Consider the following 15,993-nt stretch of genomic DNA (forward strand, 5'->3'; position numbering starts at 1 on the left):
AATATAAAAGAGACTTCACACATTCGAGCTCTAACTCCCACACTACCAAATCAAGAACTGAAACAAGAGAATGAAGAGGATTTGAAGGCCAAGGAACTTCTCCTCTCAAGAGATTGAAGGAGAAGACTCCCCACCATCAATCTCACCTATAGGGAATCCAAGTTTATCTTTCTATTATGTTATTTTTCCATTTCCTTTGTATTTCCTTTTGTTTTGACTTTGATCATGAGTAGCTAGATTTCTTTAGGGATTTGGTGAAGTTTGTATGGAATCCTTGGGTTGAACCTAGATTTATGTTTATCTATCTCATTGTGTTGATTTTGTTGGTTATTGGGCTTTTATTATCCAATTGATTAGCTACCAATTTGATATATCTTGTTCTAATTGTTGACATTGAGAAATGCATTATTAGAATAGTTAGGTAATCAACAACTCTGTGCCTTACATGTGATCGAGGGATGCATGAGCTAGAGAGGGGGCTTGGGTCCGTTGTTTTAGGGAGTCAATCTCGAATTGTATGGAGTAGACTCCTACACTAGAGATTGACCCACCTGTTTGATGCACTCGAGGGGGGGTCTAACCAATCTTCTCGACTTTCCTAGCCACACATGAGACTCAATAGATGAGCATGATTCCTAGGTGACACCCGTGATCCATACCGACAGATCCATATCCCTACCTTTACCAATTTGTGTGAAAATAATCTTTTATTTGCTTTACTTAGTTAATTTGCCTTTATTGCTTATTTGTTCTTTTATCTTAGTTAAGAAAATCAAAAACCCCTTTTATTAGTCTAGATAGTGTTCAAAGTTGCATCATAGTACTCAAACCGGCTTTTAGTTTTCGTGGATCGATAATTTTAGATTGTCACGTGCTACTTATCCCGTACACTTGTGGGTGACACTTTTGATTGCAAAATTAGCATGAGTCATATATATATGGATGTAATCATATTAATAAGTTGAAAATGGTTAAAAAAGAAAACTAATCCCATCCATTGATTATGGTCGATCTTATGGTTGATATGGAGCCACTTGGAATTATATAAATTAATAAAAAAATATTAAAAATGGCAGAAAAGGAAGATTACATATTGGACGTTATTTTCATTCTCTAAATAAACGCCTATTATATTAAATTAATCATTGGAAGTTATTTTCATTCCCTAAATAAACGCATATTATATTAAATTAATCATCAACTCCTTAATCCACTATTCTTATATTTGATATGTTCCTTGACTATTAAATATTATCTAAAAATGAACATATTTATACTATTTTACAATTATGTTCCCTGACTAGAATATGAATTCAATTTGTTTTTTATGTACATTGAATAAGTGAGTAATGTACTTATATAACGTTACAAAGTTGGTACTACACTCTAACCCCATAGATTATTAAACCCTTGGAGAATAAATTAAACTTTCGTTCCCATTGGGGTTTGGTAATCCATAGGGCTAGGGTATATAGTACCACCACATGCATTGAATTTCGTTTTTTATGTATATTTAGGATTTCATACAGTAAATAATGTACGAAAATTGGTCTTTAATGTAAATGCATCATACTAAATGATGTACTTATGTAATGATTTAATGTTTGGTGGGAGTTGAATCCATACCCTTTGGGTTTAGCGATCCATGAGGCTAGGTTGTAGTAACCACTCACAAAATGAAATCATCACCAAGGGTATGGTGTTTGAATCATTCCCCTAGGGGTTTAGCAATCCATAGGGTTGGGGTATAGTACCACCACATGCATTGAATTTCGTTTTTTATGTGTATTTAGGATTTCAAAGGGTAAATTGTAAGGGTTGACAGTGAAAGCGTGCATTCAATTTGATCACATAATAATTCAGATCTATTTAGCAGATTATTTAGACAAAATCTATTCGCGTAATTATCACATGTATCATGCTCATAACTTGAATTTAATCATGTTTTAGCGTAATGTTTTAGCGTAATTGAAACCTAAAACATGCTTACTACGGAGTTAGCCAATTTACCTCGTTTATTCTCCAAAGAATCGAAGTTGGCTAGCGACTTCTCCACGTGAAGATCTTGAGTACTAAACCACAAATCTTCTGACTGGTTCCCGAACTGTAAACTGATATCAGTGTGGGCTGATCTCACCAGAATACTATGACTCAAAAATCGTCTCTCTTGAAGAAAGAAGGGGGGACGAAAATTATGATCATAATTGAGTCTCTTTTCTGTCTCCTTTATTCTCCTATTTATATTAAGTCACATATTGGGTCCAGTCAGGGATCTATGAAAGAATTTGGATATGGCCTCCCCCAAATGGCTTCTTACTAATTAAATTGAGCCCACAATTTAATATAAACTTATATTGTAATATTACGAGCAGACACTACAGAAGTAATATTGCACTGCCCATCCAAATCCGAAATTACAAGTATTCTGGGTTTCCATTTGTTTGTCGTTCATTTCTTGTGCTTAAGATAGAAACTTCCATTAATTAATTGATGTTTGCTATAAACTTAATTAATTAATATATTATTAACTCCAAGAGTGGACTTAGCAAGAAACACTTATTTATTATTCATAGAGTAATCAAACTCCAACTAGTTAGGTTCTGAATAATAAAACCTTGTTTCGAGCTCCTCTTGTGGACGTTATCACACGAGACTCACCTCGCGCATGATTCAATATAATAGCAATCCTAGCACCGCTAGATATTAATCAGCACTACCCAATATACCAGGATTCTTGGGTTGTGAAAAACCCGTAGCATTTTGCAAGTCAAGGTAGTGCATAATCAATACCGTATGCTCAATGTTAACGTACATTGATTAAGAAATTAATTATCAAGACCTCTTCTTTCAGTAGATAGCACAAAGACTTGTCTCTCTGTTAGATCTAATTTAGTGTTATACCACACCAATGTCATCTTATTTCAGTAAGGCTTATAAATATGCGAACTGACATTGCAACCTTTCACGATAGGTAGTCTAGGCCTATCTAGGTTGTGAAATTCTTATTTTTCTTTGTTCAGAACTGGCCGTATTACCTTAAAGTGGACGACGCTCACAGTCGGTCTACTAAAACAATGACTTAGACTTTGTTACGTTGCTTATACATTTAAATATGCAATAACATTCATTAAATGTAAAACATAACAACATTATGACAAAAATAATATGTTGCATCCACTGGAAAGTAAAATATAGAGTTTTACAATATTCAATCACTTGAAATTTGATTTCTAGTATACAAATTCTAACATAAATAATGTAGGGAAATTGGCGTTAATGTACATGCATCATACTAAATGATGTACCTATGGTTGGATTTAATGTTTAGTGTGATTTGAATCCATACCCTTTGGGTTTAGCAATCCATGGGGCTAGGTTGTAGTACCCACTTACAAAATGAAACAATCGCCAAGGATAGGGAGTTTGAATCATTCCCCTAGGGTTTAACAATCCATGGGGCTAGGGTATAATACCACCACATGCATAAAATTTCACTTTCTAATGTGTGTTTTGGATTTTATACAGGAAATAATGTACAAATATAGTCTTATAATGTATATGTCTAACAGTGAATAATGTACGAATCTAGTAGTTTAATGTATATTTTTCGTCAATTTGGTTTCAGTCATTTTGGTAATGTACATATTTATGGTTTTAATGTACAGTACATTAGTAGCAAATAATGTAACAATTAACCTAAATAATGTACCTAATAAGTGTAAGAATACAACAAAGACTACTACACAAAACAATAAATAATTGAATCCTACAAGAATGACTCTAGCTCCTTGCCCTTAGTGAATGTTGTGCTGCTGGGTTGGTACTACACCCTAGCCCCATGGACTATTAAACCCCTGGGGAATGGATATAACTTCTGCCCCTCATCAAACAACTATTATAGTCTACATTAAAATATAATTTTTGCACATTATAATCTACAACACAATAATAATGTTGCACATATTTAACATCTTTAAAGCTTATCGTTGCGTTAATGCAGTGGGCATATCATCGTCAAAATCGTCATTGAATTGAATCTTGCACTCGTTGAACCTATTCAAAAATACATACAATGTAGTATCAGTTAATGTACATCCATGGCTAAATAGTGTAATAGAACATGATGTACAATCTAGCTACATGATGTAACAGAACATGATGCATAAAATTAGCATCAATTGATGTATTATGTAACAGTAAATAATGTTTTAAAGTCATTTACAAGTATGCATATATAATGTAGCATTGTTTCCTACTGAAATAATGTACAAATACAACCCCTAAATGTAGCTTTTTAATCAAAACACTGCCATGATGTACAGATAAGTTACCATGATGTAGTAACCAATGATGTGCATATACAACCCCTAAATGTACAGTGGTAGTATGAATAAATTAACAGATTTGGTTTACAATAATGTACATTTATCAAAGAATAATGCAGTAACCAATGATGTACAGATAAGTTACCATGATGTAGCACGAAAATATATCATATAATCTGAAGCTATTGATATGAAATACAGGTTCCTCATGACGGAATCGACTACAATTTGAAACAAAGTTTTCATTTTTGGCCTTACCTATCACACCGCCGATAGAGGTTACCTCCGATTTCTGTTTGAAAACTGACAATTCTCCAGAAGAGAGAAGGAAAAACTGATGTGGAATGGTGCGGCGGTTAGGGTTTTTGGTGAGTGACGATTAATGAGGGAAGAGAGAAGTTGGAAGTAAGGGTGAGAGAGAGTGTGGAAGGGAATTGGATCTTCACTTATATTAATTTCCAAAAATCTCGTGAATGTTGTTTTATAAAAATGAACCGCCTAATGTATTGATTCCAAAAGTGTCCTTTAATGTATGAAACTAGTACCATAATGTACCGCCTAGGGGTGATAAGGAGGGTAATGCACCCATATATACATATATATATATATAATGCACCCATATATATATATATATATATATATGTATATATATATAGTATATTAACCACAAACACAATGCAGTGGACAGAGAGCGGTTAGGGGAAAGAGAACCCGCCGCCGCCCGAAGTGGCGGCCGGGCTCTCACCGGCGGAGGGGTTGATAGCAACCCACAACAAAGATAGAGTAATCGCAATAAGTCCCGACCACACAATCACAATGGTGGGCGTCTTCCCTCTCCTCCCCATCAATCCCTTCGCAAAAGGATACAAATGCGCCAGCACCCAAAAGCTGAAGAACGCGCCGCCGATGAACTTGCTCCACTGCGGCACCGACTCGTATATCGTCCTCGAGAACGCCACCACTATCGCAATAATGTTCACCATTCCGATCACGATTGGTGGGATCATCAGGGACGTCCACTTCACCAGGTAGAGCTCCGCATATATGTCCTCATTTTCATCTCCGGCCGCCTTGGAGGTGAGCGTGAACGAGATCTCGATCCCCGCGATCACCTTCAGTAGCCCCTGCACCACCGCGGCCAAGTGCGCGCTGGTGCCGGAAATGAGCCAGAACTGCTCGTTCCGCCACCATTCCTCAAGGCCGACCCCGGACCACTTGACCTCGAGGATGGCTAGGCCGATGAGGCAGAGGGACATGCTGAGGAGGAGGACGAGGAAGGTGATGTCGAGGTTTTGCACGATGAAATAACCGGAGAAGAGGGAGAGGGCTGGGAGGAAGCAGTAGACAATCAGGAACATGGAGGTGAAGGGGTAGACGCCGACGTTGATGTAGGCGAGGCGTTGGAGGACGTTGAGCTTAGTCGAGGCTAGGATTGCGTTGTTTCGTGAGAAGAAGATCTCGACGGAGCCGGTGGCCCACCGCAGGACCTGATGGAGGCGATCGGTGAGATTGATGGGTGCGGAGCCGCGGAAGGCATCACGCTTTGTCACGCAGTAGACGGAGCGCCACCCGCGGTTGTGCATTCTGTAACCTGTCACCACGTCTTCAGTCACCGAACCGTAGATCCATCCGACCCGGTCACCCCATTCAGTCTTGTCCTCGTACCTACAATTAAACCAACATTGGCTTATAATTAATGTGGTAAACCTCGCTCGCAACGACTACACTAAGTGTTAACTTATATACAACATACCAACATGATATGACAGACACAGCTTCAGCAACAGTGGTGGCGTCAAGAGGTTTGCGGGGAGCCCTGAGAATACCTGGAGGGCGTCCGTACTTGACGGCCGGATGATCAGCAATCGGACGGCCTTGAAACTCAGCCACGGGTATGGACTTCGCTAGTAATGCGGAATTCCCAAACCGTTTAGGTAGTAATTCGACATCGAGTTCGGGGTCAAAATCGCTGGCCTTGAGCTCCACAGTTTTGTCTATATTGGGAGGAAGTTTGTCCAGTTTAGGGGGTTCGAATCCGTAAAGAGCAAATCTGCGAAACATGCAGCCTGTCCCGACATAAACAGGACCTTGTAAGCCGTCAAGAGCTCGCATGTTACTATCAAAGAAGACAGTATTGTGGTTAGCATAACGATCTGATGGATCAATGCCTTCAAATCTTTGTGGAAACTGAATGTAACAAATGTCCTCGCCACCCCTGTCCATCATGAAGCACATTCCTTCCCGAACGGCATTGCAGTTGTAGATGTAGTGATCACAGTCAAGGTTGAGGATAAATGGCCCATTGGACAAAATAGCTGAAGCTCGAACAAGAGCGTTCATGGCACCGGCTTTCTTGTTGTGGTCGTAGCCAGGGCGTTTCTCACGAGACATGTACACAAACATAGGTAGACGTATGTCCACATCGCTGAAGTCGAGAATCTTGTCTTCAGAGGTTCCCATAAGTGGATCGGAGCTAGGAGGCTTCAACATGACCTGCAAAATCCCCGCATGGTCACCCTTGGCATGCTCGCGGGATGGAACTGCCCAAGTCCCCGGCCAGTGAGTGCCATCGGCCATCCATGTAGCTTTAGTAACTTTGACAGGCTCCAATGTGTCAGCCCCACTCTCCCTCATGTGCTTGAACATTTTCATTTCTTCTCTAGCATTGAAAGCCTCTGATCTTCTCCTAATGGAATCTCCGAGGCCGTTGACTCTCACTTTAAACTCATCATACTCCCTTTTCACTCTCCTTCTATCCTTAACAAAGTCCACTCTACGCTTGTTCTTGGTTGGATCTCCCTTGAGACTGAAGTAAGTCTCCGGGTTCCGAGGCTCTATGTCATGTTTCTTACAGAATGGCACCCACAGGTCAGCAAAACTGCAGGCCTCGGCCATTGCTTCGAAGTTGAGCAAGGCGCCGCCATCATCAGAAACATAGCAAGCCAGTTTCTCCACAGGGTACTCCACAGCTAAAATGGAGAGAATGGTGTTTGCAGTAACAAGAGGGGGTTCCTTCTCAGGATCAGCAGTTGATACAAACAAGTCCATCCCAGGAAGATCGGATCTTCCCGTGGGGTTCGCAGGGGAATGAGCTTCAAACTTGTCTCTTAAGAGAGGCAAATCCGTGCTCCGGCTGATGGGGTGTATCTTGGGAACCTGATCAAGAATCCAAGAGAAAGCAAACCATAGTTCGCAGACGACAGACATAAACCAGAGCCAAACAGCGTCCTCGTTCGGATGACGCACTCTCCACGTTAAGAAGAAGCACATAATAATAAAACGAAGAACAATGAGGAGCCTGTAAGGGCTGATTATACTATTGGGGACATCGATGACTCGGCTGAGAGGCCTCCATGGTCTATCTGACGACTCGAGCATGCCCTGGTGCATCCCTCCATTCTCATCCCCATCCTCAGGCCAATAGGCATTGCCATGTCCGTAAGTCCCCTGTGTCTCGGACAACCATTTGTTATGATCGAATTCCCCATTTTGGTTCCTCTTCATCATTGACATTTGTGTAGGATCCTTGTCGGGGCCGGGGAGCGGAAGGGCCCCACTAGCATAGTTCGGTATCTCATCGTCACAATCAGTCTTATACGGCTCCTTGCACCCGGGGCAGAGGCCGGAGTCCTTCTGCGCATCCATGTAGCAATCGCGGCAGATCTTGTACTGGCACTCACAGGGGATGACGTCCTCGCCACGCTCGTCCTTGATCACCTTGCCGTCGCACGCCGGCATGGCGCATGACGACCCCTTACAGCCGGCCATCTGGGGATGAGAGACCTGCGAGTCGATCACCTTGTCCATGAGGTGGGCCCGCGTCGCGCTGTTGAAACCCCCCGTGAAGAGGGAGTTCGACACGTACTGCTCCTCTGCCTTCGCGGCCACCGGCTGGTTGTCTGGCGTTGCCGGAATGTGGACCGTGTAGTTGCTCTGGTCGCCGCCCTCCATCTCCATCTCCTCCTTGGAGAGGCTGACGTACTTGCCGCTGGAGGTTCGCCTCGCGAATTTCACGCCGGAGGAGCCTCCTTTTCCACCCTTCTTCGATGGCTGATTCGTCAGCGACGCCATTGCACTGCTTTCTTGATCGATCAACCTTGTTTTATTCAATCATGTTTCTGAAGATAACTTTTGTTTGGAAATTAGAGAGTAAACGAAAATAAGACACTGGAAAAATGTGACATGGATTGAATTTCTCCCAAATTTTTGGGGAATGGTTGAATGTAAATTTGTTGTTTCGTTGGCGCTTCTTAAGGATGGTTACTATAAATATATTTGTTGCATACTATTACAAATAATCATATTTTAATTTAACTTACTTCATGTGTTTCTTTATATCAATACCTCATATTCCATGTATATATTTTAATTTTTAGTTCATAAGTAGCCAATAATAAATACACCAATTATAGCGTAATTATGGTCTTCACCACAAATTTTAATTATTAACTGTGGTGGAAAACACATTAACATTGAGAGTGCAACCAATTTCCCATTGAATCCAATTTCACTCATATACGGCGTATCGGAATGTTTATGTCATTTTGTCCATAATTTACTAAACTGATGTCGTTATAATAAGTCTACATTAGATTTCATTTTGCAGGAATACTGTAGCATGAGAAATATTTGCTTTACTCTTAAAACTTAATGTATTTTTTTTCCACATTTAAAACTAGTGGTGAAAAACTGAATCTACATTATTTTATTGGCTAGCCTTAGTTATTTTTGTGTTTGCAATTTACTAGGAGTAATATCTTTGACATTTAATATCACTGATATAGTATCTCTAATCCTAGCTAGCTCTATATATGTTTATTACTTATAATATCACCGGTATAGTCTCTACTCCATAATCCTAGCCAACAACAAATTTCCCAATTCCACTGGTTTATTACCTTATTTCCTAAAATCATACTATAGCATTTTCACTGATTTATCAAAATTTCTCTTTTTCACACTTCTATTTACTACGAAGGCAAAAGTCATACATAAACACATGGCTATGGACTCGCAAGTCACTACAATGAAGCTACTTTTACTTCGATTTTTATTTTATTTTTTTTGGCTTCTTTCTCTTCTCATTTACTAATTCTAATTTACACTTCAGTAAAAAAAATCACTGTTATTCCCACTGTAAAACTAAGACTAGTTATGGGGCAGTTGTCATCCACCCCACATTCACATTTTCCCAATCTCAATTTCCAGAAAGGCCAAATGTGAATTCAAGAAATGGAAATGCAGAATCCATTTCCCAATAAATAAATCCTTGTTGACAAACATCCTCACCATTTTCAAGATCTCATTTTTATTTCCTCCCACAAAATAATCCCAATTCTCACAAGAGCCTCTGCAGATGCGGCGTCCGATTCTTGGTGGGCTGCTCTTAATCTTGTCATTATCACTCACCATCACCGGATTTCGCCACGTGAGTTTCGAATTCGTAGATCCCATTAATTAAAAATCGAATCTTTACTAAAAATTAATGGCGTGGTGTTGATTCAATTGCAGGCGGCGGCGGTGGAGGAGACGATGGTGCCGGTGGCGGAGATTATGATGGGGAGGAGGAAGTTGGGGGGGTTTCAGACATGTGCTCTGTGCACTTGCTGCGGCGGCGGCGGGGGCGGAGGAGGCAGAAGCTACTGTTTGGCGACGCCATGCTGCTATGCGATTAATTGCAATATCCCAAACAGGCCCTTTGGATTCTGCTCTTTCACTCCCAAGACTTGCAATTGCTTTGGATGCCATCTCTAGGTTTTTGTAATGTTGTATTCAAGTGAGGATTTGTTTTTGTTTGTTTCTAATTCAGCTTTTTCCTGTGGTGTTTTGTTTTTGTTTGAGATTTTTTTTAGGAAGAAAGCTAAGTTAGAGACAGTGTGGAAGTGGCATTGGGATTAACGGTAATGTTGTCTTGTTTAAGAATCAAGTGGATAAAATCATGTAGGGAGGCAGAGCATTAGTTATTTCTTAATTTCATTCTATATTCAATAGTATTCTCTTTGTGACTACGTAATCAAGTATTATAAGGATGAGTTTTTTCTCGTTAAAATGAAAATCTTACAAATTGAACTTGTGAAATGTACTCTTTTAAAATGAAGTTGGGCAATGGGCAGTCTTTTAAATAAAATGATTAAATTAAAAGAGGAAAAGAATAAAAAATAAAATGCGCATCCAGGGAATCGAACCCTGGTCAGTACCGTGGGAGGGTACTATGATACCACTACACCAGATGCGCTTCGATGTTACATTCCCATAATTAATTAATTTGTTACGATTCTGAATTTGGTATTTGAATATCTTAACAGCATATTTAGGTGGGGACATAGATATTGAAAAACAAAGTTGTTTGATTTTATAAAATGGTTAATAGTTATTTAAATCATGAAGTTTGGTCAAATTTTAGTTTGTCCCATAAATTTTGAATTTGAAATATTAAATCACGAAAATTTTTTCAATTTTCTCAATTTAATCCATGCATAAAATGTCGTCTTTTAACGATATTCAAACAACATGATTCATTAAAATAATAGTTTTTTTTCGTTTATATTCCTTCATTTTCTCATTAAATTCAAATATGTCTTTTTTAACATCACAAAAATATGTCGATTAATGCATGAATAAGACAATTGAGACAAATTAAAACTTCTTAATTTTATATTTCATTTTCAAAATTTTTGAGTTTGAGTTTCAAAATTTACAGGACAGATCAAAAATTTTCGTGATTTAAATAGATATTATTCCTTTAATAACCTACTACCATGAAAAACATGTTACCTGGATATACATGCAAAGCAAAAGTTTTGAGTGAGTTTGTATATGAGAAAAGGTGAATTTGGGGCATCACTGGGTCATGCACTTACCGATAAAGGGACATTTCTTTGATAAAGAAGAAATAATTGGATGTGTTACTTTATACTAATATTGGAGCCTACTAGCCTTCCACATCCCGTATCAGTTTGATAGTACTACTTAAAATACGTATTGTGAATTATTAAGACTGCTAATAATCATTAATTAAACTAACTATATACTAATATTGGAGCCTACTAGCCTTCCACATCTCTACATGTCTTGTTAGAACATTATTAATTTACGTTGAATAAATAAAAAAAATGATAATTAATTTTTACCGACACACATTATTTATTTAATAGAGAAGTTTGAAAAATGGTAGATAATGATATAAAAGAAAAGAAGCTTACTCTGACAAGTTATAATAAGAAAATATATTTAGAGAAACGGTAAAATGACAAAACAAATAAAGTAAAGGAGACATTATATAATATCGTGTCGGACTTATGCATATAATAATTCCATCTCCTTGAGCAACTCACAGATAAAAAAAAAACTTCTCTCTCCACTGTCAGTCTCTCTCACATCTCCACTATTCTGTAATGTATTTATTAATAAACGATAGAAACGGAGACCATTGTGTGTGTAACTGTAATGCATCAACGTACCGTTTATAAATGCGCTGTCACAAGTGTGAGTGCGAGTGATCACCATCGCCATGGGCAAATGCGAAGCCGGATCGGTCGCGCTCGAGCGTCCTCTCAACCTGTGGTCTCTCATCCTCGACAGCGTGCGCTGCGGCGGCGGAGGTTTTCAGCGGAAGAAATCCGGCGATAGGAAGGGATCGGAGAAGCTGTCGGAGCTGCTCAAGCAGCCGGAGTGGTGGGAGGGCGATGAGGATGTGAGGAGGAAGGAGGAGTCGCTGCAGTGCTTGAAAAATGTGGCGAGGAAGCTGCAGGTGGAGGAGACAATGGTGGAGGGGGCGGTGGATGTAAGGAGGCTGACCAAGGACGATCCTGGCGCTCGCACTACCCTCGCGCTGCTCGGAGTGATTCCGCCGCTTGTTTCTCTGTTTGACGACGGAGATCTGTGTTTCCGATCTCAGATCGCGGCGATGTATGCTTTGCTCAACCTCGCCATTGGAAACGACGCGTCGGTACTTTTCCCTAAATTGAAATTTGAGCTAGGTTTTTTCCGAAATCGGAGGCTGATTTAGGCAGATCTCGTTGAAATTGATTTTTCAGGAACAAGGCGGCGATTGTGAAAGCAGGTGCGGTTGATAAAATGGTGAAGCTGAGCGAATCCGGCGATTCCGCCGTCGTCGAAGCGGTTGTGGCGAATTTCCTAGGGTTAAGCGCGCTGGACTCGAACAAACCGATCATCGGCTGCTCTGGCGCGATTCCTCTTCTAGTGGAGGCTCTGAAATCGAATCAGACTCAACCGCAGCAGGATTCGCTCAGAGCGCTGTACAATCTCTCAATCTCACCTTCAAACATCGCTGCAATGGCGGAAACCGACCTGATTCCGTTCCTCTTCACCAGAATTGGGGAAATGGAAATGAGCGAGCGGATCCTCTCCATCCTCGGCAACCTAGCCTCTGCCTCCGAAGGGAGGAAGCGAATCAGTCAAATCGCTGACGCATTCCCGATCCTAATGGACGTATTCAACTGGATCGATTCGCCAATCTGCCAAGAAAAATCGAGCTACATTCTGATGGTGATGGCGCACAAGTCGTATATCGATCGGCAGGCGATGATTGAGGCCGGCATTATGTCGGCCCTCCTCGAGCTCACGCTGCTCGGGAGCACGCTGGCGCAGAAGAGGGCGTCGCGGATGCTGGAGAGCTTCAAGGGGAAGGGGAGCGCCTCAGCCCCGCTGTCGGCCTACTCGGCCGAGGCGGCTGAGGAGGAGAGGATGGCGATGGAAATGAGCCAGGAGAGCATGGCGGTGAAGCAGCTGGTGCAACAGAGCTTGCACAGCAACATGAATAGGATGGTGAAAAGGGCTAATCTGCCGCATGATTTTGTTCCATCTCAACATCTGAGGTCGCTCACTGCTACTTCTACTTCTAAAAGCTTGCCCTTTTGATGATTTTGTGCAATATTTTGATTAACTTAGGTTGTTTTTTCATTTGTATGTTGCACTTGTTTTTGCATAGTTTGACTTAGATGGATGGATAAATAAGTATTTAGTAGTACTAGTGTTAGTGGCATCGGTTTTGATTTTGTGTTTGCAATGTTAATTATTGGAATTTCATGCTCTTAGTGTATGCACAAAAATTTGCTCTAATCCTAATGGACTAGAACTAAGCATGTAGTATAAATTTCGAGTGGCACGACATTCATATGCAAATATAAGTCAATGGTGACACGCTATAGTTGCAGTCACATTCGAATAATATTAGTAGTAGTATATTTTAACATTTCAATCATATGAACATTTATGATACTCACCTATTTCTATTTATACAAATTTATTTGAAATAAACATGGTCCTTTATTTTGGCCCACTCTATGTCCTCCCCCATTCTCATCCACATGAGTCTCATTATGAAGAGAGAGCAACCTTTTGGATTAGAAAAACTTGCATCTCTAAAATTGGTTACACAATTGGACTATAAACAAACATATTTTGCTCTCATTAACAAGTAGTTCCACTTATGCAATTAATTTGTCATCAAGTACTACAATTATTAGATTTTGCAATAAATTACTCTAAAATTCTATCTTAATATAGTTGAAGTAGAGTGGGATGCATGTGAGCTCTCTAATTTTGGTATGACAATTATTTTATGGCAAAGCACATTATGTCTTTCTGGTATTTATATTATTTTATTTCACTAGGTCCTTATGAAAAACATATTTTTTGATAAATTATTTAATCTTTTTGTTAATCCTTGACTTGTCATCCTTTTTGTTAATATATTATTAAACCTTCAATTAACAAAATAAATTAAAATTAATTAATTCAGGTAATTGAACTAACGTAGAATTAGATTTTTCCCGTGCAACGTTGAAAGTGAGAGGATGAATTTAAAGAAATACTAGGAAAGTTTGCGGAAGATTCTTGTGAAAAAAGTGTGTGCAAAATTTATGAAATTTCTATATGGAATATTTTAGTCACTCCATAATAGATGGGTGGCATGGGTTAAAAAGGTGAATTAAACCCATTAACTTTTAATTTGGACATATATTAAAAAAAGTGAATTAAGCCCATTAACTTTTAATTGGGACATATATTGAAAAAGGTGAATTAAGCCCATTAACTTTTAATTTGGACATATATTTTTTTAAAAAAAGTGAATTAAGCCCATTAACAATTAAATTGGACATATAAAATGGAGTATAAAGGTCCAGTACAGTACAAGAAGCTAGTGGGAAAAAAGGAGAGTACAAGGACTTTATAATGTATATTGCCCATGTGTTGAAATGCAAATATTTGATGTGAATATACCAATTATTCAATAACTGATTACTCCATCGTTCTCATTTTATTTGAATTGTATATTTTAGGTACAAGATTTTGAAAAGCTATATTAAGTGAAAAATAAATAAAATAGAAAGAAAAATTAAAGAATGAAGTGAGAGAAAAATGAAAAATGACTTAAATAATTAACATAACATAACTCATTATCTAATATCCATACACAAGAGAAGATTATGCATAAAATGAGAGAGGCTAAATGCGAGAACAAGAGAAAAAAAAAACGCTCCATCCCCTACTCTACCCCTCACAAACATAAGTGTGGGGCCCACCATCATATTGTATGTTTGTGAGGGGTGGAGTAGGGGATGAAGTAGGTGATCCAAAGTGATGTTGGCGGCCACACTATGCTAGTAGCTCTACTAGCATCGCCTCATGATCCTAGTTTAATTATTTGTAGTAACTCTAAATGAAAATTTCTATATACCGTCACAACGACAATATACTCGACAAAAATTGGATTTGTATTTATTTGTACAGTGGTAAATCATAATTTCATGGATCCAACTATGAATAAAAGTAATGAGAACATTCCTTCGTTATATTGAGTTTGACTTAATATAAGTATTTAAGTTTTTGATAAAAGGTGATTGATGATTCGGCGAAAATTTGATGTTAGTGAATGCAGGAAAAACGCAAATCACGACACAGAGAATTTACGTGGTTCGATTTACTGAGGTAAATCTACGTCCACGGGAAGAAAAAAGGGCAGAGTTGTATTGCTTGATCTGCTTTCTACAGCTTACAATACAGACTTGCTATTTTGTATTTTATCTCTAGAGATTGAGAGAATGTAACCCTATCTATCTGATCTAGGTTCTATTTATACAAAGGACCAAGATCGTGGCATGCAGCTATTTACTAGGTAGTGGATGTCGTGGAGATCGTGGCGATCTTGCATGGGTCCACTATCCTGCATGAGTTAATGACTGCTTGACACCACTAAATAGATCGTGGGTGTAGTGGAGGTCGTGGAGGTTCTGCATGAGTCCACTATCTCCCAGTTCGGTCGAATACTGAGACCGAACTGCTGAATTATTGCCGAGCAGCTTTTGCCGATCTGAGAGTAAAGCTTGATGCCGACCTGAGAGCAGAGTTTGATTGGTTGGCTTTTACCGAGCTGTAGGCTGAGGCCGAACTCTTTGGTTGTGCCGAACTGAACTCTTTAGTCATGCCGAACTGATACTCTTTCTTGGGCTTTACTGCTCTGGGTTCTATTTATACAAAGGACCAAGATCGTGGCATGCAGCTATTTACTAGGTAGTGGATGTCGTGGAGATCGTGGCGATCTTGCATGGGTCCACTATCCTGCATGAGTTAATGACTGCTTGACACCACTAAATAGATCGTGGGTGTAGTGGAGGTCGTGGAGGTTCTGCATGAGTCCACTATC

General features: G+C 39.4%; 2 protein-coding genes, 1 long non-coding RNA gene and 1 other non-coding gene across 4 annotated transcripts; 2 read left to right on the forward strand and 2 right to left on the reverse strand.

The window, feature by feature from the left end:
• Positions 1-5,020: 5,020 nt before the first annotated feature.
• Positions 5,021-8,396, reverse strand: LOC121751242 (cellulose synthase-like protein D4). Its single transcript, XM_042145954.1, has 2 exons — positions 6,079-8,396; positions 5,021-5,990 (listed from the first exon to the last, which is right to left on the reverse strand). Exons 1-2 carry the CDS (start codon positions 8,394-8,396, stop codon positions 5,021-5,023), a joined length of 3,288 nt encoding a protein of 1,095 aa, XP_042001888.1.
• An 893-nt stretch (positions 8,397-9,289) lies between these two features.
• On the forward strand, positions 9,290-10,333 carry LOC121751222. The gene is made up of 2 exons (XR_006040027.1): positions 9,290-9,753; positions 9,837-10,333. It is a non-coding gene; the product is annotated as an uncharacterized LOC121751222 (long non-coding RNA).
• Positions 10,334-10,489: 156 nt separating this feature from the next.
• Positions 10,490-10,560, reverse strand: TRNAG-CCC. Its single transcript has one exon. It is a non-coding gene; the product is annotated as a tRNA-Gly (tRNA).
• A 1,046-nt stretch (positions 10,561-11,606) lies between these two features.
• LOC121753184 (U-box domain-containing protein 45-like) lies at positions 11,607-13,381 on the forward strand. Its single transcript, XM_042148385.1, has 2 exons — positions 11,607-12,269; positions 12,362-13,381. The coding sequence occupies exons 1-2, from the start codon at positions 11,836-11,838 to the stop codon at positions 13,203-13,205; spliced, it is 1,278 nt and encodes a 425-aa protein (XP_042004319.1). The 5' UTR covers positions 11,607-11,835; the 3' UTR covers positions 13,206-13,381.
• Positions 13,382-15,993: the final 2,612 nt, after the last annotated feature.

Source organism: Salvia splendens, chromosome 10, assembly GCF_004379255.2.
Source record: "Salvia splendens isolate huo1 chromosome 10, SspV2, whole genome shotgun sequence".
In the NCBI taxonomy this organism is placed as follows: domain Eukaryota; kingdom Viridiplantae; phylum Streptophyta; class Magnoliopsida; order Lamiales; family Lamiaceae; genus Salvia; species Salvia splendens.

Bases quoted from the DNA above. Each gene is read 5' to 3' on its own strand.
- LOC121751242 (XM_042145954.1), bottom strand. From the start codon at position 8,396: ATGGCGTCGCTGACGAATCAGCCATCGAAGAAGGGTGGAAAAGGAGGC. The intron at 5,991-6,078 runs GTATGTTGTATA...GTTTAATTGTAG, and splicing joins GTGTCTGTCATATCATGTTG to GTACGAGGACAAGACTGAAT.
- LOC121753184 (XM_042148385.1), top strand. From the start codon at position 11,836: ATGGGCAAATGCGAAGCCGGATCGGTCGCGCTCGAGCGTCCTCTCAAC. The intron at 12,270-12,361 runs GTCGGTACTTTT...TTGATTTTTCAG, and splicing joins CTCGCCATTGGAAACGACGC to GAACAAGGCGGCGATTGTGA.